Source organism: Tenrec ecaudatus, chromosome 4, assembly GCF_050624435.1.
Source record: "Tenrec ecaudatus isolate mTenEca1 chromosome 4, mTenEca1.hap1, whole genome shotgun sequence".
Taxonomy (NCBI): Eukaryota; Metazoa; Chordata; class Mammalia; order Afrosoricida; family Tenrecidae; genus Tenrec; species Tenrec ecaudatus.
The window spans coordinates 125,840,480-125,866,923 of NC_134533.1; the positions used below are offsets into that span (position 1 = coordinate 125,840,480).

Consider the following 26,444-nt stretch of genomic DNA (forward strand, 5'->3'; position numbering starts at 1 on the left):
AGGGAGATTTATTGCTAACCAATGCTGATATATTCTCTGGGGATGTGCAAGTCCCCTAGTTACAGGTGAAGACATACCTCATAGGAAGGGGTTGCACTATAGGTTATACATTAATGATAGGGGGACAATCTAGGGGTTGAGTGTCTTAATTTTTCTTGTCCATATTTAAACCCAAACCCAAGCTCACTGCCATTGAATTGATGCCAACTTATTTCAACTTTATATGACAAAGTAGAACTACCTCTGTGAGTTTGTGAGTTTCCAAGATTGTAACTGTTTATGGGAGTGGAATATATAAGGGAGTTTCAGAAGGTTTATGGAAAAATGGAATTGAAGGATAATGGAATTTTTCTATAAACTTTTTGAACCCCCTTACTATGTTCAGAAAGATGATATCAGACTACTCTTTTCATATGTGTATATATGTGGGTGTGTGTATATATATATTAATGTCTTTAAATATTACTTCCTAGCTTGATTCACAAATGTGTATAGCTTGAATTTGGAAGAAATTTACTAGTTAGCATTTCTTTTACAGCGAAGATTTGTGGAGAAGATGGCCAGGTGAATCCCAACTGTTTTGTCTCTGCACAGTCCATAGTCTTCAGTGCCATGGAGCAAGAGTGAGTTAACTTCAGACTTTACATTTTCATTTTTGAGAATTGGGTTTAGTATTAGGACTATACTTCATTTAACTAAAGACAAATTACCTTTGTTAATTTAGATAATTTCAATCTTCAGGGATCACATAAGCATGCTCTAATACATCTTAATTTATACATATGTAATTATTTCTATCCTTTACATATTTATATTTATGTGTACATATATATACACATAAGCCTCCAAAATCAAGCTCACTGCCATCTAGTCAATGCTGACTCATAGTGACCGCCCTGAGGGTTTCAGAGACGGTAGTTCTTGACGGAGTAGAAAATCCAGTCTTTCTCCTGAGGAGTTACTGGTGTTTCAAAGTGCAGCCCAATGTATAACCACTACACTACCAGGGTTGCTAACACACACACACACACACACACACACACACACACACACAGTACATAAACTCTATTAAAACCAAAACTGTTGCTGTGAACAAGGGTCCAGGATTGCTTGTCACTGTTTCAGCCAAAGACAGACCAGGTTTATTCAGGAGACCCTTTAAGTTTATTTCTGCAAGAATGAAACAGAAGGAAAGAGTGGGATTCGCTAACCCCCAACTGCTTTTACAAATCTAATGAAAAGCAAGCAAGTTATATACTGCACACTTTGTGCCAAAAATAAGCTTTACAATGACAAAGGAAGGAAAGCTTTGATACCTACAATTCTCCATTGGTCACCAGACTGCCATCCTCTGACATCTCATACTCTGGCTTATCTAAATGAGGAATGCTTTGTGCTTGGCTCCTTTTTTTAATGGCCTTGCAGACTGCCTTCTTGAGTTAGAACATCCCTACTAATTAAGCTTAAAATTAAATCTTACTGCAAGGGAGGGGCCATTACATTTTGGATTAACAACAGCTAAATCTTAAATTGTTATATTGATTAATATAATTTTGATTGTTTAATATTAATTATATTTTGATTAATAGCAGTCTGAGGTAGACTCTGCTATCACAATTGGTTTTCTTTTTGAGAAAATGTTAATACTATTCAGTGACTGCATGGGCTAAGTTTAATATGTATTTTCCCACTTAGAACTATTAAGATTCCTCCAGAATTTTGATTCCCAATTAATTACTCCTGCTGCACTCCCTTGAAAACTCCCATGTGTTCTTCACATTAATGAAGAGTGATTTGTGTAATTTAGAGTTTGACATGTTAACTGCCTTTCAGGAAGTTACAGCCTTGTAAGATAAATAGGGCATATTTTTTGGTTACTGTAATATGAAGTAATGTGTAAACAGCAACCCAGAGCTACACAGTAATTACTAGGAAGAATAGATTACAGATAGAGGGATAAGATATGACGCTATTGGAAGTAAGGTTGTGTTGATCTAGAACTTTAAGGGACAATGCACAGAAGAATAGAGTTTTTTCTGTTAAAGTTCTTTTCTTGGTCATTTTCTGAAAATTACCCTTTTTCTCCATGTGCAGGCACTTTAGTGATTTTCTGCGAAGTCATCATTTCTGTAAATACCAGATTGAAGTGCTGACCAGTGGAACTGTTTACCTGGCTGATATTCTGTTCTGTGAATCAGCCCTCTTTTATTTCTCTGAGGTAAAATATTTTTTATTTTAGTTTTTTTAGGGCATTCAACATTCTAAAATACAAATTCTGGGACCTGATATGTAGAGAAAATAACATTGTAGCAATGTTAGTTCCCATCAAATCAGATATGATACATAGCAACCTTATTACTGCAAAGTGAAACACTACCCTGTCCTGCATCCTCCTCACAACGCTTGCTAGGTTTGAGTCCATTATTGTAGCCGTTGTGTCATTCTTTCTCATTGAGAGTCTTCCATTCTTTTGCTCTGACCCTCTAATATGATGTCCTTTCCAGGAACTAGTTTCCCTTGATAGTTTTCAAAGTAGGTGAGACAAAGTCTCACCACCTTCATTTTTAAGGAACTGTCTGCTGTACTTTCTCTAAGACAGATTTGTTTGTACTCTGACAGTCTTTGATACTTTCATTACTCTTTGCCAACACCATAATCTAAAGGAATTAATTCTTCTTCTGTCTTCCTTATTCATTGTCCAAATTTCACAATCATATGAGGAGATTGAAAATCTTCATCAGACATACCTTAGTGCTCTAAGGAACATCTTTGATTCTTGATACTTTATAGAGGTCTTTTACAGCAGATTTGCCAGGTGCACTTTGTTATTTGATTTTTTTGATGTCCCTTTCTGTAAGCATTGATTTTGGATCCAGGCAAAATGAAATACTTGAACATTTAACTCTTTTCTCCTTTTATCATGAAGTTTGTCTGTTTATTCATCTTGATGATTTATTTTCCTCTTTACATTATAATCCATATTGAAGCCTGAAGGTTGTAGTCATTTAGTCTTCCTTGCTTTCAGCAAGCAAGATTGTGTTCTCAAAGTTTGTTAATAAAGCTTCATTTAGTCCTGATGCCAAATATTTCATATAATCCAGCTTTGTGTATTATTTGCTCAGCCTACCAATTGAATAAATATGATGAAGGGATTCAACTCCGACCCACACCTATCTTGATTTTAAAATGTCCAGTATCACCTTGTTCTGTTCAAACAACTGCCTCGTGGGTTATGTTCACATTTTGCTTGAGCACTGCTAAGTATTCTGGAATCCCAGTTCATCACAATGTTATATATAGTAAAATACTTTTACATAGTCAATGAAGCATTAGTAATGCCAAAAATCATGGATCCAAGATTGCTTGTCACTGTTTCAGCCAAAGAGAGAGACTAGGTTGATTTGAGAAACTTATAAGTTTATTTCTGCAAGTAATAAATAATAAGACAGTAGGAATAAGTAATAAGATAGTAGGAAACAGTGGAATTTACTACCTTTAACCTGCTTCAAAAGTTCAGTTAAATTCAAACAACTTTTATACCTTAAACTGTGTGTCCAAAGAACAGGTCTTGCATTGATCACAAGCAATGTGACAAAAGAAGCAGGCTTCACAGGAAACAGTGTTCTCCTGGGGGTTATCAGACCATCAGTTAATACCTACACTTCTGCAGTGTTGTCAAACTGCCATCCCTTGAGGCCTCCTGGTCCACTGTTTATCTAAATGGTATTTCTTGCCTCCTTCCTGAATTAGAATATCCCTACTGATTAAATTTAAGATGAATTTTTAGCTCATTGGAGGGTACTATTACATTTTGGAATTTTTACTAAGTTTTATATTTCTAGTACTTTGATTAACAGAGGGCCAAATTAAGCATCGTTTTGGTATTCTTTTCATTTATAGCTGAAATTCATCTTATATAAACAGTACCTCTCATTCTATATCCTCCTATAAATTCAACTTGAATTTTTGGCAGCTGCCTGCCCATGTAGTGCTACAACTGTTTTAAATCAGATATCTTTAGCAACATTTTACTTACGTATGGTAATAGTGATATTATTTGATAATGCCCTGATTCTATTGGGTCACTTTTCGTTGGAGTGGGCTAAAATATGCATCACTTATAATCATTTGCTAGGTAGCTCTCTTCCAAATTTCTTGAGATGAACTAGTGAGTGCTATAAACACTCAATTTGTTGAAACGTTTCAATTAGTAGCTCATCAATTCCTGTAGCTTTGTTTTTCACTGATACCTTCAGTGTAGCCTGGACTTCTTTCTTCAAGACCAGCATTTCTTGTTCATATACTGCTGCTGCTGCTGCTGCTGCTGCTGCTGCTGCTATTGTTGTTCAGTACCATCAAGTCAATTCTGACTCATAGCAACCTGTATGCACACTGCCTGGTCCTGTGCCATTCTCACGATTGTTCTTATGTAATGAGCTCATTGTTGTAGCCACTGTCAATCCATCTTGTTGCCACAATGGTTAAATGTTGACTAGATCTTTTTGATACAGTGACTGAATTTCTTCTCTTTTCCATGTTGTTCACAGAGTCTATTAGTGTCACAACTTGAGATTGGAAAATTTTCTTCAGATCTTAAAGATTGAGATAAGCTGTTTTGTTCACCCCACCCCATTTGGTGTTCAAACTCCAGGTCTTTTTCGTATTGTCGTGTAGTGTGCTTCATGTTGTCTTCTTGAGTTGCCTTAGGAAATTTTGTGTTCTTCTCATTGACTTCATCATGTCTTTCATTTGTTTTATCTGCTCTACATTCTAGAGAGAGTTTCAGAGTCTCTCCTTAAACTCATTTTGATCTATTCTATTTTCCTATCTTTGTAATGACATTTTGCATTCTTCATGTATGATATTCTTGATGTCATCCTACAATTCATCCAGTCTTCGGTCAGTAGTGTTTAGTAAATCAAATATGTCCTTGAGATAGTTTCTAAATTCAGGTGAGATATATTCAAAATAATATTTTTACTATTATGGGCTTCTTTTAAGTTCTCACATCTTTTTTAACTTGCATGTAAAAAATTGATGGTCTGTTCTGTATATAGGCCCTGGCCTTGTTTTACCTGATAATATTGAATGAACTTCTCCATCATCTTTTTCCACAGAAAAAAATCAATTTGATTCCTTGGTATTCTATCTGGCAAGATCTATGTATATCATCATCACTGTTATGTTGTATTTGTAATGAAGAAACAATTGGCCCAGCAAAACTCTATCATGCTATCTACAGCATTGTTTCTATCATCAAAACCATATTTTCCAACTACTGATACTTCCTCTTTGTTTTGGGAATCCATTTGCATAATAATTTTAATAACTAGTCTTTCATGTAAGCATACAGATATATTACCTTTCACAGGCAATATTGTACTTCAAGATCTTGTCTTTTCTTTTTTGATAACACAACCCCTTTTATCTTGAATTTGTAATTTCTGGTAGAGTAAACCATATTATTTTCTATTTCAAAATGTCCAGTACCAGTGATGGTCAGTGATATTAATTGGTATGTCTCTCATATAAGTAGACTTTATAACTCCCACCAAGTAATTAGATGTGATAATGTACTCGAGGGCAATAAACAATTTTTATATTCCTCTGGGTAGAAAGTGAGCTATCTGAAAATAGGAACAGAGAGTTCTATGACCATTAAGGAAGAACTCTTAACAAGAGAGTGCATGCAAGATTCGTGTTGAAGTAACTATGGCACCAAAGGCATCAGAAGCCTCCAGACTGACATTCAGAGAAACTGTAGATTTCCAGGCCAACACAAAGAGTAAAGCAGAGTGCTGTTGGGCAGGAGGCTAATTTGCAGATTGGGGTGCCGTTTAGACAGTTATCAACAATAAGCTTTGTAATACATTCCAAAGCATGGCAGAGGCCAAGATTTTCTTTGAGAGACTGAGGACTAGGGAGAGACATCCCTGTCGACATGACTAAGAAAGGACACTGCAAGAAAAAGGCCTACACTTTTATTCTTTTTCTGTTTTGTTAGTTTTAGCAATAAACCCCACAGTCATGAGTATTACCTATGAATTCTGTTCTTCAACTCCCACGGACTATTAAACTGAGTACAGAAATAGAGTAACGTGGTAGAAAAGTTGGTGTCAGATAGCGTAAAGATGGTTGGCAGGTGGAGGCATGCCTAACTTACGCCTCATAGAAAGTTCATTGGGCAGATAAGGAATTGGTTACTCCTTCTCTCTTATGTAGCCAAAGAAGGTCAAACAAGGTCCCACATGCCTTTTTCTCATGCGTCCACATTAGCTTACTAATAATGCCTAGCATAACAATCTGGTATTCCATTTCATTTTCGACAGCTTTTATATCTTTAGATTTATACTTTCTGCATTCCACATTCTGGTTATTAATGTTTACCACTGTTCTCATTTTGAGTTGTGCCTCATCAGTAAATTAAGGTCTCAGAAGGTTGATTCCATAAACATCATTAGGATGGACTCTATATTTCGGAGGCAGTACTTCCCCCAATCAGATTTTAAATGCCTTGCTACCTGATGGACTCCTCTAACAGACCTATAGTTTATGACTATTCTTAAGTGTTTTGATGGATAATTTTTCAGAAATGGACCACCTCGTCCTCCTTTCTAGAAAATAACATTTGAACACAGAAATCATCTCCAAAAATATAAATTGACTTTTAATAATTTTATTGTTGCTTTAAGCTGTGTTTAATGACAAGAGCACTTTAATATCTTACCAAATTATAGAAAAAATGAAACTCAATATAAAACTACTGTAAGTTTGAAAAATAGTGTTGCGAATTAAGCATGAAGAGGTGGAACTGCAAGTGTGTAATCTCCTCTGCCTTCACCAGTGGGCAGGAGGAGAGTCACCATTAATGTCAATCTATGACTGATGCTTTTGAGGTGAGATCATATATACTTTCACGTGCCAACCTTCTTTACCAATTCTGATACTAGCCTGCACCTCCCATTGCACTCTACTTCTCAGGTAGGTTTGATAATTCTTGCATTGACCACAGTGAACTCACAGGAATACCCTCAGTTATAAATTTTATTATGTAATGTAACAGGTTACAATTCAGGTTCAGAAATGTTCAGGATATAATTCTTTGATACTTGCTCTGTGTTATGCCCACAGGCAGGTGTCTTTATTTTACCTTTAGCCAATTGGATTGGGCAAAATTCAGCCAATTTTGCTTGGGAAGTGTTACAAAAATCTTTTAGCACTACCGATAAATGACTTAACAGCACCTTATTCCACCAGAAGTGTCAGAACAAAGGTGTTCAGTTCTACCTCTGGATCTGCAGTCCTAACTTCTTCAATTAAATGCCTGGAGGCAACTCACTATACAATCACTACTGGAAGGTTCTCGGCATTCATTATTCTGTGGATTGGGAAAGCACTACTCTTTCTTGTTGTCTTGGTTTTGCCATTTCTCTTTTTTGACACAACATTCTACCCCTGAATCCATAGACACACACTAGTCTTGGATCTTCTTTCTTACTAGCAGTGAGATCCTTCTTCTAGCTTCTAAGTTGGTTCATTTTATACCGAAAGGTAGTAAATTTGGTCATTCTCCATGTTATAATTCCATGTTTTTACAGTCAAAATTAACCCTGTTAGAAAATGCTCACAAGGAAATCATATAATCCTATCAGCATTTTCCCTAGTCCCACCCACTTGTTTGATGAGTGTTAACAACTGTGTGACTAGAAGAGCCATATTAAGTAATTCATTGCACTCAAAAGTACTTAACCTATAGCTTACATGCAAATGCATCTTTTAAAATATTTGGAGCTGTTTTAAAATGTCAGAAGTCAGATTCTTGATTTCACTTTACAAATATTTACAGACTGGTATTGGAAGAAAGAAAGAAAAGTAATAAGGTTTTTTTCCACTTTTCGCAGTTTTACTTTACTTACCTGCTTCGTAGGATTTCCCAGTGAAATATTTATAAGAAGCAATACCTATATCAAGTTCATTGTCATTTCAAATACCAGCCGGTCACCCATGCCTGGTAAACAGGTGTCAGTGGAGCTTCTAAATGAAGAAAGAGTAGGAACAAGAACCTGGTGATCTATTTCTGAAAGGGTCCAGTAAAAAGTTCATGACTATACTGGAACATTTAAGTTTGTGCTAGAAAATGAACTCCTCAGGTTAGCAGGCATTCTAAACATTATCTCCTCTCAGTAGAGTCAACCATAGGGTTCCAGATGGGGTAAAGCTTTCAGAACCTTCATTTGCTTTGTGGCACAACTAAAAATGAGAAAAAGCAACTGCAAACATCTATTAATAATCTGAACATGGATTGTATAAAGTATGAATCTAGGAAAATTGGAACTCGTTAGAAATTAAGTGGAACATAAAAAGGTCAATGTCCCGGGAATTAATTGGTGAACCGAAATGGACAAGTATTGACCATTATGAGTCAGTCATTTGGGTTAGTATACCTGTGATGATAAATTGAAGTGGATTGTTGTCATATTCATCATTCACAGCCATATTTCAAGATCTCTCATGAAGTACAGCACTGTGATTGATGGCATAATATTCATAGGTCTACCGGGCAAGTCAGTTAATGTGACAATTATTTATATACCAAACCCCTTTGGTGTAGGGTTACAAATTGGGCTGTTATCCACATGGTTGACAATTTGAAACCACCAGAAGCTCCCATGGAGAAAGTCTGGGCTTTCTACTCCCATGAACAGTTACATTCTTGGAAACTCACAAGAGGTTGCTATGAATCAGCAGTGACTTGATGTCAGTGAGTGAGTAACCACAAGTGCCAATGATGAGGAAATTGAAGACTTTTATCAATCAGTTTCTTCATTTGAAATTGAACAAACATGCAATCAAGATGCATTGATAATTACTAGTGATTTGCATGTAAAAATTAGAGAGGGGGCAATGAATGTGCTTTACACAATTGATGTATGTATAGATTGTGATAAGAGTTGTATGAGGCCCTGATAATAAAATAAAAAATAAAAATACTTAAAAAATTAGAGAGGGAACAGTTTTAGGATGTAAATGACTGCATAGATTACATTGTAGAATGTTACAAAACCAAAATTTATTTATTGTAAATACTTTTTTTTTCCTTTTTATACATCTTCTGGTTCTTTATGCTTCCTCCCCCCCCCCCCCACACACACACCTTATCATGACCCCAGTTCTACCCTACAAATCCGGCTAGACAAGAACATGCACACTGGTACAGATACGACCTCTAGACACAGGGAATCCAGGATAGTTAAACACCTCAGGAATAGTAATAGGAGTAGTGGTACCAAGAGAGCAGGGGGAAGTTGGGGGAAAAGGGGGAACCAATTGCAATGTTTGACATATCCCACCCCATCCCCCCACCTCCTGGGTGACAAACAGTGGAAACATGGATGAAGATAGACAGTAGGCAGTCTAAGATAAGAAAATAATATTAGCATGGGGGAGTGGAGAGGAAAGGGAAAAAATGAGCTGATACCAAGGGCTTAAGTCGAAAGCGGATGTTTTGAGAATGATGAGGGCAAAAAAAAACGTACAAATGTGCTTGACATACAATGGATGTATGGATGGATGGCGATAAGAGTTGTATGAGCCTCCAATAAAATGATTTATAAAAAAGAAAATAATTATAATTTATCTAGAGTTCATGAGGGTGAGAGGATGGGGTCGGGAGGGAATAAATGAGCTAATACCAAGAGTTCAAGTAGAAAGAAAATTTTTTGAAAAGGATAATGGCAACATATGTACAAATGTGCTTCACACAATGGGTGTGTGGATTGTTATAAGAGCTTTACAATCCCCCAGTAAAATGATTTTTTTAAAGCATCGTTTTTTAACAGATTAAAGAGCAACATTAGATGTGGGCCTTTTTGATATGTGGGGAGCAAATCTACTAAATTTGAGGAAATATGATGGAGAAATTCAACATCCTTATTCAGTGACTGCATAACAGACACTGAGGTACTCAGGTGCAAGTTGAAGTTAAAGCAGATCTCAAGGTGATCTTTGACATACTGAAAAGTAGATGAGTTGAAGGATAATATCAAGGGCAGCATCCATAAAGAAAGCAAAAAGTTATTAAAATATAGGAAAGAAATGAGATTAAAATGGATGTCAGAAAAGACTGAAATTTACTCGAATGTGCAGTTGCTAGAGAAAAGAAAAGAAATGATCATGTAAGAGAGCTAAACTCAAAATGTTAAAGGGCCACTCGACAAATTAAGTGTCATAAGGACATATGTAAAACATTGAGGTAGAAAACTAAAAGGGAAGAACATATTCAGTAATCCTTAAACTAAAAGAACTGTAGAGATAATTCAAACTTAAAGTTGCAATATTGAATGATTATGTGAGTAAAATAGTGAATAATGCAGGAAGAATCAAAAGAAGATGACATACAGTGTCATTTTACCAAAAAAGAATTCATTGATGTTCAGTAGTTTCAGAAGATTTCATAGGATCCAGAACTTAGGATAAGGAACAAAAAAAGCTGCACTGAAAGCATTGGTGAAAAGGCTCTGAAATTGACAGATTACCAGGTAAAATGTTTCAATAAATGATACAATGCTAGAAGTGTTCACTTACCTGTGCAAAAAAGCTTAGAAAACAGCTATGTAGCTTACTAGAAGAGATCCATATTTGTAACTTTCTAAAGAAAGTTAATCCCCCAGAAGTGGAAAGTATTAAACAATGTCATTAATAGTACTTGGAAGTAAAATTTTGCTGAAGGTTATTGACAAGCATTGACAAGGAACTGCCAGAAATGCAATCTAGATTCAAAAGAGGATGTAGATAGGGATTGATATTGTTAGATGAATCTTGGCTAAAAGTAGAAAATACCTGAAAGATATTTACCAGTGTTTTAATGACTATGCAAAGGGATTTGACTGTGGATCATAACAAATTATGGATAACTTTTCAAGGAATAGCAATTCCAAAATGCTTGCTTACAGTTATACAGAACCTATACATAGACCAAGAGGCAGTTGTTTCAACAAAACAAGAAAATACAACATAGTTTCAAATCAAAGGAGTGTGTCATATTGTAACGTTTCACCTATTTAGTCGGTTTATATCATGAGCAAATAGTTTGAGAAAAATTGGACCATATGAAGGTTTGGGGAAGTTTCATTAAGGTATAATATGCAAATAACATTTACTTGCTAATAGGGGAGAAGGCTTGAAGCACTTAATAATGAAAATCAAAGTACAGATTATACCAGTAAACAACACCATGACAAATAGAGGAAAGATTGAAGTTATCAAGGATGTTATTTTACTTGGATCCACCATCAGTGCCCATAGTTACAGTAGTCGGGATATCAAACAACATATTGCATTGGGTAAATCTGCTGCAAAAGATCTCTTTATTGTGTTAAAAGTACTAAGATGCACCTGATCCAAACTGTATTGTTTTAATTGTCTCATATACATGTAAAAACAGCAATAAATAAAGAAACTTGGTACATTTGAATTACTATGCTGACAAAAATATGAAATGTACCATGGACTTTCAGAAGAGCAAACAAATATGTATAAGAACTGCAATCAGAATGCTTCTTAGAAGGGACGATAAAGAGATGTATGTAATGTATTTCCAACAGTTTAGCAAAAAAAGGCCAGTCCTTGGACAAGGACATTGTAATTGGCAACGTAGAGGATCAGGGGGAACAAAATTACTGAGATGAGCTCATACGGATGGTTGCAACTTGGGCTCAGGATTGTGAGAATGGCACAGGATTGGGCATTGTTTTGTTCAGTTGTACATTAGGTTGCAATAAGTCAGAACCTACTTGGCAGCACCTAGGAATAATAACAAATAATAATTGTCTTTATGGGAGCAGAATGCTTGGTCTTTCTTGGCGGAACTGGATAGGTTACAAATGCCAACATTTCAGTTAGCAGATGAGCTAACCATTGTATTAACAACCTGTTAAAGAAACAAACCCATGGCCATCCAGTACATTCCATATAGTGACCCTAGAGGTCATAATATAACTGCCCTTGAAGGTTCCCAGGTCTGTTTATATTTGTAACATATCTTTCTCCCATATAGCTGGCAGGTTTCTTCTACCAACCCTTAGGTTAGCAGCCACGTTCTTTACCACCACAGTGCCACCGAAGTTTCTGAAATGATTATTAAGTGCCAATAAGGGCAGCTCTCAGTCTCACTAGCAAATTCTTCCCTAGGATATACTTGTTCAACTGACTTGTTTTATCACCTCTCTCTTTGCTATAAATTTAAATTAACATTTGTTCAGGTAAATAAGAATACATGGAAAGATAATAAAAGATCTTCTCTGATTTGCTCTGAAACCACTAATTCATCATCATCAATCTAATTTGTACTTCAGTTTTTTGCAGTTTTCCTCTACCTGTATGGTGTTCTTTTGTTAACCTTGAAAGAATAGTTTTAGACTTTTTAATATCAGATGACTAAGTAAGGTGTGATTGGCTTAAACTAAATAGGCAGATCTTTTTGTTTATGGCCCTGCCTTTTAATACTTAGGGCTATTGATTAGAGATGAGAGAAATCTGTTCATATTCTTTTTTGTGTTTTTCTTTCCTAGTACATGGAAAAAGAGGATGCTGTGAATATCTTACAGTTCTGGTTGGCAGCAGACAACTTCCAGTCCCAGCTTGCTGCCAAAAAAGGCCAGTATGATGGACAGGAGGCACAAAATGATGCCATGATCTTATATGACAAGTGAGTTTTATTAAATATACATTCAATTTCAGCAAATTTAAAGATGTTATATATACTCAGATATAAATATTATTAAACTCAAATCTGTGTTATCAAGGTGCTCATAGTGTCGCCTACACAAATAATTCTTGATATAATGTGGGTAAGGAGCCTCGGTGGTCTGGTGTTTTATGGTTGGGCTGATAACTGCAAGGTCAGCAGTTTGAAACCACTAGCCATTCCAAGGGATATTAATGAGGCTTTCTACTCCTATAAAGAATTACAGTCTCGGATATCCACAGGGGCAGTTCTACCAAGTCCTATAGAGTCACTAACAGTTGGGATCGACTCAGTGGCAGTAAGAGATGGGGTGCATAAAGGTTGCCAAATCATTATAGATATTTTCTTGGAGGATGGGCAGTTTGTGTGGTAAGCAGGAAAACATTAGGTACGATTCAGGGAGGTTGTCAACAAAGTTTAGCTTGCATTCTGAAAAATTCATTTTATTTTACTAAACAAAGGGTTGGCAAACATTCATAGCAGAGGCATTTGCATAAGTGAAGTCACAGAGGCTTCAGGACTTATATCAGGACTTTGCATGGTCATAGTATAAGAAGAGGTAGTCGAAATTAATTGAATAAATTACAAATGATTTGAATATAAAGGATTTGAATAGATTGTAAAGTATTTGGTGTGGCATATTTTCTCGAAAAAATCTCAGCTAGATTACAGATGGCCTACTAAATGCACAGAAATGTAAGGATGGAAATAGTTTACAATGGACCCAGAACAAAACCCATACCCAAGATGAATGGTGGTGGGTGGGGCATAGAGTGGAGACCCAATGCCCATCTGTAAACAATTGGACATCCTCCCACAGAAGGGTCACAAGGAAGAGATGAGCCAGTTAGGGTGCAGTATAGCACCAATGAAACATACAACTCTCCTTTAGATATGTGGTGCTTCCTCACTCCACTATCATGATAGCAATTCCACCTTACAAATCAGATTAGATCAGGGTATGCACATTGTTACAGACAAGAGCCCACAACAAAGGGCATCCAGGATAGATAAACCCTTAAGGGCCAACAAGGAGAGGAGAGATACCAGGAGGATTAGGGGAGGGTGGCGGGAAGAAAGAGGGAATCGACAACAAGGCTCAATCTATAACCCCCTCCCAAGGGGATGAATAACAAAAAAGATGGTGAGGGGCAATAGAGGATGATGTAATATATGGAGATAATAAGCTGTAACTTATCAAGCTTTCCTCAGGGAGTGTGGATGGGGGAATGGATGGGGGAATAAGTGGGGAACTGATATCAGGGGCCCAAGTGGGAAGACAATGCTTTGAAAATGATGATGGTGGCATATGTGCAAATGTGCTTGACACACTGAATGAATGTATGGATTGTGATAAGAGATGTAAGAGCCTCCAATGAAAGTATTTTTTTAAAAGACATACTTTACAATGACAGGATTGAAAATATCTGATGAATCAAGTGAGATGACTGTAGTCACTTTAGTAATATATAAACTCCTTCATTTCACTTAACTTTTCATATTCTTTTTAAATCATTTTATTGGGGGTCATACAACTCTTACCACATCCATCCATCCATTGTATGCCAATCACATCTGTACATTTATTGTCCTCATCATTCTAAAAAAAATCTGCTTTCTACTTAAGATCTGGGTATCAGCTCCTTATATTTCCCCCTCCTTCCATGCTCCCCACTCCCTCATGAACCCTTGATAATTAAATAATTATTATTATTTTGTCATATCTTACACTGTCTGATTGTCTTTCCTCACCCACTTCCCTGTTGTCCATCCCTCAGGGAGGAGGTTTTATGTAGATCTTTATAATCGGTTGCCCCTTTCTAACCCACCTTCCCTTCATCCTCTGGTATTGCCACTCTCACCACTGGTCCTAAAGGGAACATCTGTCCTGGATTCCCTTTGTTTTCAGTTCCTATCTGTACCAGGGTACATCCTCTGGTCTACCCGGATTTGTAAGGTAGAATTGGGGTCAGGATAGTGGGGGAACTTTTCATATTCTATAAAGGCAAATTATTTGCTAGTATTCACAAACCACATGCTAAGAGAATGCTTTTGGAATGGAAAGAAATCCATGGGATGTTAGGTGTCTAAGGGAGAACTAAACGCATCTAGGCCGGTGGTTCCTAACATTGCCTCCTGCTAGCTCATAGTGGGTGTTGAGAAAGAATCACCTGTGAACTTGTTAAAGATATATTTGCAGTGCTCATTGCCGAGAGTCTCATTCATCAGATTTGAGGTATTAAATGATCATTTTATTGGGGGCTCTTAGATCTCTTACAGCAATCCATACATTAATTGTATCAAGCATATTTGTACTTTTGTTGCCATCATTATTTTCTAAATATTAACTTTCTATTGAGCCCTTACTGTCATCTCCTGGTTTTCCCTTAACCCGCCCCCAATCCCTATTTATTTATTTATTTCCTTAATTTCATTTATTTATATTTTAAATCTTTTTAGTGGGAGCTCATACAATTCTTATCACAATCCCAACATATATCCATTGTGTCAAGCACATATTTACATTTGTTGCTGCCATCATTCTCAAAACATTTGCCTTCTACTTGAGCTCCCCCCTCCCTCCCCACTCCCTCTTCCCTCCTGAACCCTTCATAATTCATAAATTATTATTATTTTGTCATATGTTACACTGCCCGACATCTTCCCTGCCCTCTTCTCTGCTGTCCATCCCCCAGGGAAGAGGCCATATGTAATAGATTCTTGTAATCTGTTCCCCCTTTCTACCCCACATTCACTCCACCCTCCAGGCATGGCCACTTTCACCACAGGTCCTGAAGAAGTCATCTGTCCTGGATTCCCTGTGTTTCCAGTTGTTGTCTGTATGTACATCATCTGGTCTAGCCAGATATGTAAGGTAGAATTGGGATCATGATAATGGGGGGGAAGAAGCATTTAAGAACTAGAGGAAAGTTGTATGTTTCATCGTTGCTACCCTAAACCCTGACTGGATCATCTCCTCCCCACAACCCTTCAGTAAGGGGGTGTCCAGTTGCCTACTGATGGGCTTTGAGTCTCCACTCCGCACTCACATTTACAATGATATGATTTTTTTTCTTTGATGCTTGATACCTGATCCTTTCGACAGCTAGTGGTCACTCAGGCTGCTGTGCTTCTTCCATGTGGGCTTTGTTGCTTCTGAGCTAGATGGCCACTTGTTTATCTTCAAGCATTGAATTCCCCAGACGCTATATCCCTTGATAGGCGGGCACCATCAGCTTTCTTCACCACATTTGCTTATACACACATTTGTCTTCAGTGAACGTATCATCAAGGTGGGCACCCACTGATTTGATCTTTAGTTCTTTGATGTCTGAAAAGCTCTGAAAATATCTATCAAGTCAATTGTGCTATTTAGATCTGTAGCAGCCTTGTTGAATTTCTTTCCCAATGAGCTGTCTTTTTCAGAGAGTGGTATATTAAAGTCACCAAGTATAATTGTTGAGTGTAATCTCTTTTTGTCATCTTTTGGAGTGTTTGATTTGTGAATTTCGCAGATCTCTCGTTTGGTGCATATATGTTTATTATGCTCACTGTTTCTTGGTCTATTGTTCCCTTGAGCATATTAGAGTGCCCCTACTTGTCACTTGTTATGGGCCTGTATCTTGAGGTGAAATCAGTCATATATTAAGATCACAACCCCTGTTGTTTTTGCATGACCATTTCCTTGGTATATTTTTCTCCAGCCTTTTATTGTGTACCTGTTTTTTGTCTGCAAGTTTGAGATGAGTCTACTGGAGGCAGCTGATTGATAGGTTATGTTTCTTGAGCCAGTCTGTTAGCCTCTGCCTTTTAATGCCTGAGTTCAGGCATTGATATTCAGTGTTATATCCATCTGTGGACTCTGATGTCATTTTTTTTACCTTTTGTGTTGGAAATTTTCCTATCTGCTGTCTTATCCGGTGTGTGTGGTTTATGTTTGCCTTATTTCCACTATTGAGCTGATTCTATCCTGGGGGCTGTTTCCTCTTGTCGCCCTATGGGTGGAGTTGTTCTATGTGATGGTCTCTCATTTTCCCTCGGTGAGTTTTGATCTTCTACCCATACTAGATCGGCCAGGATCTTTTGTAGGGCAGGGTTTCTTTTTATGTATACTTGGAGGTTGTCCTTTTCTTGGAAGACTCTTACTTCTCCATCTTTCTTAATCGATAATTTGACTGGGTAAAGTATTCTTGGGTTTGCGTTGTTTTCCTTCAATTTTTGGACTATGTTACTCATTCCCTTCTCGTCTTCATAATTTCCGCTGGTAAATCTCAACATACTTTTATTGGGGTACCTATATATGTGACTGTTTGCTTTTCCCTATCTGCTTTTATGGTCTCCTCCTTTTCGTCATAGTTGAATAATTTGACAATTATGTGTCTTGGTGACTTCTTGGGATTCAGTCTGGCTGATGTTCTTTCAGCCTCCAGAAAGGTTGCCTGATTTTCATTTATTAAGCTGGTGAAGTTTTCCTCTGAGAATTCCCTTGCTATTTTTGCTGTTGACTTCTTTGTTGTGTCTTGTTCTGGCTATCCAATTGTTCTAATATTGTTTTTCATAGCACCAGACATGGCTCTCAGGGTTTCTTCAGCTAATTTTATTGTCTTATTTGACTGCTTTTCCCGTTTGTTGAGGTATGCTTGGTTATCCTCTAGGACACTGGTATGATTCTCTGCCTCTTCAAGCCTATTGGCAAGGTCTGTAAAATTGTCACTGGATTTTTTTATTTCATCCCGTAACTCTTGTATTTCCCTTTGGTACATTTCCTTTATCTCCTCTTATCATTATATCTTTTAATTCTGAATTGCTTCCCTGATATCCTTTATGACTTGAGGCAGCATGTTGAAAATTTCTTTTTGTGGCAGGTCAATATCTGCTTCCTCTATGCCCATTGTTAGGTTTTTGACGTCTTCTGGGTTTGTCTTCTGTTTCTTCTGCTTTTGTGTTGTAGCTGTTAGAACTGGTTGCTGTTTATGTGTTGTTTTAGAGGAGCCTGGAGCCATCTTCCTGGGTCGAAGAGTCCTGGGCTCTCTTTTGGAGGATTAGTATGAGTACATCTAGAAACTACCTCCTGGTAACTGTACTGAGGGGTCAGCCTATTGGTATATCTTCCTGTGGCTTCGGTCTTTTCCTATCTGTGCAGTATTCCGTTATTTAGAATGTATGTTGGATAGTCTTCTCATGTGACACTGGTCAGGTTGTTGTGTGCCCATGAGGGCATTGCTTCCCTGATCAATTTTGAAGTAGGCTTCATGGTTCTTGAAGCACCTCAGCTGGCCTGTGTTTTCCTCTGCAACTAGAGTGCTGAGGAGGGCGTGTGAATATACCCTCCTTGGTGTAGAGCTCTGTAGCTGGCAGGGGAATTACTATAGACAGTAGCATGGAGCCCATCAGTGGTGGTCAGGCATTTCCCCCAGTCACTTGTAGGGCCTCAGGATTTAGGCTGGGGATGCCCCCCTGTTTGTAGAGGAGAAACCCTGCTGGTTGGTTTGTGGATGAGAACCAGTGTGAGTTCCCAAGCTTTGTAAGCCAATAAATGGGGGTGGGAGCTCCCCCAGTTGGCTTTCAGAGTTGCCTTAGGTAGAGGGGAGTGATCTGGAGGCTGTTAGTGGCTTGTGACATGAAAGAGAGTGAAAGGAGAGGAAAAAGAGAAAAAAGGCACAGACTGTAGCAACAGTGCCAAGCAAACTGACACCCACTCATGAGTACACAACTAAAATGCGCAGAGAAAATAAAAGTGTAAATGGTAATTAAAAAAAAAGAAAACAACAAAAAAGGAGAACTGAATCTGCTGAGGTTGTGTTAAGAAAGAGAGAAAAGTTACAAGAAGAGGAGAAAGAAGAAAAATTGAAAGAAGAACACAAAGAAAGAAAGAAACAGAAGAAAAAAAGAAAGAGTAGAGAGAATTTAAAAATTAGATAAAAATAGCTGACCCTATGCTCTGCTGTGTGTAGCACTGACTTGTCACTTTGCAGCACTGTCATAGGGGCCAGGCTGCCCACTGGGTGGACAAGATTTCCCCAGACAGATTTTAGGGGTCTGGGAACCAGCAGTAGTATGCGAAAGGAATGAGGGAGAAGAGTGAATCATACAAGCAGAGGGAGGAGCGAAGAGAACAAAGAATGAAAGAGGAAATAAAGAAAAATAGAAGAGAAAGAAAGGGGAAAAAACAAACGTGTTCACTAAAATTGGCTGTGATGGTAAGGAGAAAAGAGAGAGAAAAGGAGGAAATGAAGAATAAAGATATAGCTGATCCCTAATTACTTAAATGTGGAGCCAGAGGGGTTTAGACCCTGCCCCTCAATGGCAGGTTGGTGTGCCTATTCAATACAGGAACCCAATGGTGCTGGGGAAAATTGCCCTAGTTGACGGGATTGCCTTAGAGATCTGACGGTGGTTTCCTCAGTAGTGCAGCACAGTGCAGATGTTTGTGCCAGATGCCTTGTGTGATGTACAGTGCTCCCAAGGTGGGAAGGCTGGAGTTCCTCCTGTTATTTGGGTTGATTTGCCCTAAGCAGAGAGTAGTGACACAGAAGCCAGTAGTACTGTATGATAGGAGAGAGTGGGAGAGAAGAGGAGAATGACAGAAAAAGAGAAAAAAGTGGTAAAAAGGAAAAAGAGAAAAAAATACCCCAACACAAACCTGAGCTCGTTGAGACTAACTGTGGTTGGAAAGATAGAAGGGCTAGTGAATAAAGTGGGGAAAAAAAGAGTAGTAAGTAAGGAGATAACTGAGGTTTGATCACCTGTCCATGAGATTGGAGGAGTTCCAACTCTTCCTCAAGGTAGCGTGGTGGTGTACCTGTTTGATGTAGGGTTCCACAGATGCTGTGTGGGATTACTTTCCAAGGCAAGATCGCACCCCTCCCAATCTTTATTTTAAAGCACATTTTCCTGATGAGTCTGATGCACATCCAGATGAGCATGCTGGTCTGACGTATCTATTTCATGATAACCAAACTAAGGCCCAAAGCATTAGTGATTGTCCAGAATCACAGAAATTTATCGATTCCAATAAATGATAGCCACTATAATATCTTGTATTTAGAAGAGTCTTTTATTCAGTTAGCTGGACTGCAAGAGACTAAAAATATTTCTTTATGTGGCAGTCCCAAGTCAAAATACTAACAAGCCTATATTTACAAAGACTGCAAAGATTATTTATCAGGGACTTTCATATGAAGCTAGCAGTGGTGACAGAAACTTAATTAGAAAAATTAATGTTGACATTCTTTAGACAAAAGCAGGGTACTACATCTGTTACAAAAAACAGTGATTGAGAGGACCACTAGGAGACATGACATCCCTTCACTGACCCATAGCACTATCAGAGAGAACACTGGAGACACAGTGCAGGAATTGGGCCCGATCTGACCCCACCACATCAGGGCAAAACACGAAGGACGTGCAACAGTGCATCAAGGAAAACAAAGCAATGAAGCCCCAGAGAATTCTGAAAGTAGACTTCGGGGGCAGGGCATGACACCTCATCAGATGTAAAGTCAATTTTGAAGAGGGTTTAGGATGCCTGGTGGGGCTTGATCAAGTGCTGAGGAATTGCTGGGAGCCGAATGAAGGTCGGATATGATAGTGGGACGGGAAGAAAGTAAAAGGAAATAGAGGAGTGGTTCTTAACCTTCCTAATCCCGCAATCCTTTAATACAATTCCTCATATTGTGGGCACCCCCCAACTATAAAATTATTTTCATTGCTACTTAATAAGTATAATTTTGCTGCTGTTATGAATCGGGGTACCTCCGTGAATGGGTCATTTGACCCCCAAGTTGAGGTCTTCTGAAATAGAGGGAAGAACTAGGAGACAAAGGATATTTACAGAGTTATAAATACAGGTACGTACATATGTAAATATATATAATGATTGTGACATAGTTCTATGTATGTATATTATATGTTAAATAATAAGGTAGCAGAGGGACATTGGGCCTCTACTCAAGTACTCCCTCAAAGCAAGAACACTTTGTTCTAATCTGGCATTCTGTGATGCCCACCTTCCCAAAACAATCACTAAAGACAAAATGAGTGCATAAGAAAATGTGGAAGAAAGCCGATGGTGCCCACCTATAAAAAAAATGGCATCTGGGGTCTTAAAGGCTTGAAGATAAACAGGCAACCATCTAGCTTGGAAGCAGCAAAGCCCACATGGAAGAAGTACATCCGCCTGGGTAATCAGAAGGTGTCAATAGGTCAGGTTTCAGGCATCAGAAGACTTAGAACAAACAACATATTGATGTGAACAATGTAGATGGGTAGAGTAGAGCCCCAAAGCCCATCTGTAGACAATTGGACATCCCCTCACAGAAGGGTCGCAAAGTAGGGACGAGCCAGCCAGGGTGCAGTGTAGCACTGACATAACATACAATAGTCGTCTAGTTCTTTAATACTTACCCCCCCCCCACTATCATGACCCCAATTCTACTTTACAAATCCGAGTAGACCATAGCATGTACACTGGTACAGATGAGAGCTCTACGTGCTGGGAATCCAGGACAGATAAACCCCTCAGGAACAATAATGAGAGCAGTGATACCATGAGGGTAGGGGGAAGGTGGGAGGAGAAAGGGGGAATCCATCACAATCTATGTATAACTGCCCTCCCCCATCCTCAAGGGGGGCAAAGAGAAACATGGGTGAAGGGAGATGGTCATCAGTATAAGATATGAAAATATTAATAATTTATAAATTATCAAGGGTTCATGAGGGAGGGAGGAAAAATAGAGGAGCTGATACCAAGGGCTCAAGTAGAAAGAAAATATTTCCTTTAAAAAAATTATTTTATTAGGGGCTCATACAACTCATCACAATCCATACATACTTCAATTTTGTAAAGCACATTTGTACATTAATTGCCCTCATCATTCTCAAAATATTTGCTCTCCACCTAAACCCCTGGCATCAGCTCCTCATTTTTCCTCTCCCTCCCAGAGAAAATATTTTCAAAATGATGATGGCAACATATATATACGAATATTACTGATACAATTGATGTATGCATTGTTATAAGAATTGTAATAGCCTTTAATAAAAATAATTATTTTAAAAAAAGAAAAGAAAGGACATTTGCAAAAAAAATAAATAATTGATTAATTATAATATCCTGGTTAACAAAATAAGAATGGTAAGATTAATTATAATATCCTGATTAAAACATCAGAAAGACCAATATTAAAGAATAAGAAGATTAATTACAATGTCCAGATTTCAGGTACAGATAGTAATACCTTCTGAAATCAATCACCAGCAGAGATTTCCAAGATGGGAGGGGGAAAGAGGCAGGGCATTCAGCAGTTGAACAAAAATAGTGTTACAGTGGCTAGTCTGCCTCAGAACAAGTTAACTTGCAGAACTTGAACTAGAATGAAATTCTTTATGTTCTTACAGGTTTTATATATAACAGGTTTTATATATATTACAGTTTTTTTATATAACATGTTCATAGAAAATACCATATATTAACTAGGAAATTTAAAATAGCAAGAATTTTACATTTAAAAATTTGATCTTCTGTGACGGAAAATTAAATCAGTATATATATATTTACCTACTACAAGATAGAATTCTCATTTTTTGTCATGATAATTCTGACAGCCAAAAAGGACAATTTGTTTTGTGTTGGTTTCCTGTAGGGGATCAGCCTCTTCATCCAAATGAGTCCCAAGGGGCAGTTGTGTAATTGAGGGGCTAAATTAAAGAAACATCAACAGGATCAAGAGAGAAAGAGTGAATGCATTCTCTCACAGGCTTATATAATCTCAGGCATGCTAGCCATGTCATACACATACCTAGCAGGAAGGGGATGTGTTAGAGGTATGCACACAACAGGAACGGGATGTGCTAGGGACATAGACGGAATAAGAAGGTACGGGTAACAAGATCAGCCGGTTCTAGAGTTGAGATGGAAGCTTAACCATGTTGACTTGGACAGATTAAAGCTTAAATACTGTACAAAGTTTACAAATTTGTATAAAAATAGGGCAAAACTTTTAATAATGCTCATTCACAAAAATAGAACTATGCCTGCTGCAATAAGAAATATCATTAAAAAGGAGAGAGTATGAAAATATCAAATATACGATAGTTTTGAAGTACCATTTGTTAGGCATCCTAAAAACCATTAATTTGAACCAAAGTGCACTGACTTCAAGTCCTTAACGTAGGCATAGTAATCATCTTTGTCTTCTCCCACAAGGACATTTAATCTACTATAGGTGTGGTTAAGGTAAAGTCCAGAGTTCACTTTGTAGTGTTTCCAAATCAGATTCTTGTGGTGTGGTTTATTAAGGATATTTTATACCTCAAAAGGACACCTTCCAAAATCTTGGTTGTCTAGGGCTGGATAGACACTAGTTTAAAAAGATCCCATTAGGAACATACCAGATACATTCTCCCCTTGGGGGATGTATATAAGTAATGTTAAGCGATATTTCCAATGGCAGGTTGCCTCATTTGGTTTATCTTCATAGAGAAGATGTGAAATCACCTTCTCTAAGACAGACATATCCCTATCCTCCCCCCCCCCCCCCCGCCACGTCCCTTCCCTTCCACACACACCTTCATCCTTCATCCTTTGGATGTGAATTTCCTTTAAGTTCACTAAGCACCCATATAGGAGTGTCTGTTGATTTAGGATGACCATAGTTCAATTTTATATGGCAGGAACTGTTTGGTTGTGTCCCTCTACGCACAACATGAGATGAGACCTCCACTGCTGAAGTGGTTTTTAAGATATATAAATAAGGGGATGATAATGTTGTTCCCTTGTCTTGGAAGAAGTTCAGCCAAAATGCTTACTAGAGGCAAGGATGATGAGACTTCTTTTTAGGTACTTTAGACATGTTGTCAGGAGAGACCAGTCCTGGAGAAGGGCATTATGCTTGGTAAACTTGAGGCGCATTTTCAAGTCCAGTCTGTTGGGGCACCATGCCCTGACCCCAAAGTCCACCTTCAGCCTTCCCTGGGGACCTTGCCACTCCATTCCCTTGTTGTTCTGCTGCACTCCCCCAGTGCTTTGCGTCAGTGTGGTGGAATCAGGTTGGGCGCAATTCCCACACTGTGTCTCCGGTGCTGTCCCTGGCAAGGCCATGGGTCAGTGAGGGATGTCATGTCATAGTGGGGCTGGCCACGTGACCGCTCTGTGCACTGGCTGCTCTAATTGGGGTCATCGTCCTCAAGGCCTGGTGGGTCAGGATGTGCTCCACTCTCTCTTACTCCCCCTTCATTTGCTACTCCTAAAGGCCAACAAACGATCCTTGAACTAACTACAAGCTTTTCTTTCTTGTTATGTTTTGTTTTGTTCTTTGTCAGTGGTTTATTTTGTTGTGCACTGTTGCTTGGTTTTGCTCTGTCTTGTTTTTGTGCATGTTATTATCTCTGCAGGTCTATCTAAATAAGATAGGCTGGATGAACAATCTGGAGGAAAAACAACGGGACCGACTCTTCCGGGGGGTAATGATATAGGTGTAGGTGGGGGTAAGGAAGTGGTGTTAACAAACCCAGGGACAAGGGAACAACAAGTGATCCAAATTGGTGGTGAGGTTGGTGTGGGAGAGCCTGATAGGGCATGATCAAGGGTAATGTAACGAAGAGGTATTGCTGAAACCCAGGTGGGGACGGAGCATGATAGTGGGACAGGAGGAAAGTCAAGGGAAATAGAGGAAAGAGCTGGGAGGCAAAGGGAATTTATAGAAGACTAGACAAAAACATGTACATATGCAAATGATGGGGAAATAGATTTATGTGCCTATATTTATAGGTTTAGTATTAAGGTGGTGGAAGAACATTGGGCCTCCACTCAAATGCTCCCTCAATGTAAGAATACTTTCTTCTATTAAATTAGCATTCTGTCATGCTCACCCTCCCGACATAACCGCTGAAGACAAAGCGGGTGAATAAGCAAATGTGGTGAAGAAAACTGATGGTGCCCGGCTATCAAAAGATATAGCTTCTGGGGTCTTAAAGGCTTGAAGATAAACAAGCGGCCATCTAGCTCAGAAGCAACAAAGCCCACATGGAAGAACACACCAGCTTGTGTGATCATGAGGTTCCGAAGGGATCAGTTATCAGACATCAAAGAACAAAAATCATATAATTGTGTGCTCACCTCCATGATACAACCGCTGAAGACAAATGGGTGCATAAGCAAATATGGCGAAAGAAGCTGATGGTGCCCGGCTATCAAATGGTATAGTTTCTGGGATCTTAAAGGCTTGAAAGTAAACAAGCGGCCATCTAGCTCAGATTAAACAAAGCCCACATCAAAGAAGCACACCAGCCTGTGTGATCACAAGGTGTGGAAGGGATCAGGTATAAGGCATCATCAGAACAAAAAAATCTTACCATAGTGAATTAAGGGGGAAGTGCAGAGTAGAGATCCAAAGCCCATTTGTCGGCCACTGAGGGGTCTAGGGAAGGAGATGAGTCAGTCAGGGTGCGATGAAGAATAAAACTTTCCTCTAATTTCTAAGTGCTCCCCCCCTTCTCCCCCCCCCCCCGCCTTCCACTATCATAATCCAAATTCTACCTTGCAAGTCTGGGTAGACCAGAGGATATACACTGGTGTAGATAGGAGCTGGAGTGACAGGGATTCCAGGGTGGGTGATACCTTCAGGACCAGAGGTGTTAGTGGCGATTCTGGGAGGGTAGAGGAAGCATGGGTTGGAAAGAGGGAACCGATTACAAGGATCCACATGTGACCTCCTCCCTGGGGTGTGGACAACAGAAAAGTGGCTGAAGGGAGACATCAGACAGGCCAAGATATGACAAAATAATAATTTATAAATTATCAAGGGCTCATGAGGGAGGGGGGAGCGGGGAAAAAAAGTGGACCTGATGTCAAGGGCTTAAGTGGAGAGCAAATGCTTTGAAAATGCTTTGAAATGAATGTACAGATGTGCTTTACACAATTGATGTATGTATGGATTTTGATAAGAGTTGTATGAGCCTCTAATAAACCATTAAAAGAAAAAACTTGAGAAGAAACAAGAATGAGGAAGGGCCTAACAAGATAGATTGACACAGTGACTGCAACGATGGTCTAAAAAATATGTACAGTGCTCAGAATGGGCAGTATTTCTCTCTGTTGTGCATGAAGTTGCTGTGAGTTAAAACTGACTCTATGGCACCAAACAGCAATAATGTAGTTCATAAGCATTAGGCAGGCACATCATCTCATTGCTTGACAGACCAGATTAGAATATTGTCGGATTAGAAGATTATATGACCTGATAACAAATAGTGACTTTTGTCTTGGTGTTTGTCCTTATAGTATTGGCCTCATAAATATTTGACCTTTTGTGAATGACTAATTTCATTCAGCGTAATGGTTTCCAGGTCCATCCATGTTATGAAGTGTTTTGTTGTTTTATCACTATGTTTTTAGGGGTGCATATTGTTCCATCAGGAAAGAGCCCTGGTGTTGGTGTAGTGGTTACACATTGGGCTGCAATCTGCAATGTCAGCAGTTCAAACCCATCATTCTCTCTGGGAGATAAAGATGAGGTTTTTTTATTCCCTTAAAGAATTCATAGGCACAGTTCTACCTTATAATGGTATGACTCCATGGCAGTGAGTTTGAGTTTTGAGTATACTATTAGTTATATGTACCAGGGTTTATTTCTCTCATCTTCTACTGATGACCATTTCAATGAATGCCAGTTTCTGACTCTTGTGATCTGTGCTTTGA

General features: G+C 38.5%; 1 protein-coding gene across 3 annotated transcripts in view; it reads left to right on the forward strand.

Annotated features, from left to right (window-relative positions):
* Nucleotides 1-26,444, forward strand: part of AKAP10 (A-kinase anchoring protein 10) — a 223,565-nt gene that overhangs the window by 102,413 nt on the left and 94,708 nt on the right. For all 3 annotated transcript variants that reach the window (XM_075546762.1, XM_075546764.1, XM_075546763.1), the window contains 3 exons: nt 539-623; nt 2,095-2,218; nt 12,570-12,706. In XM_075546762.1, the coding sequence (XP_075402877.1) occupies nt 539-623; nt 2,095-2,218; nt 12,570-12,706 (346 nt within the window). The remainder of the gene's footprint in view (nt 1-538; nt 624-2,094; nt 2,219-12,569; nt 12,707-26,444) is intronic.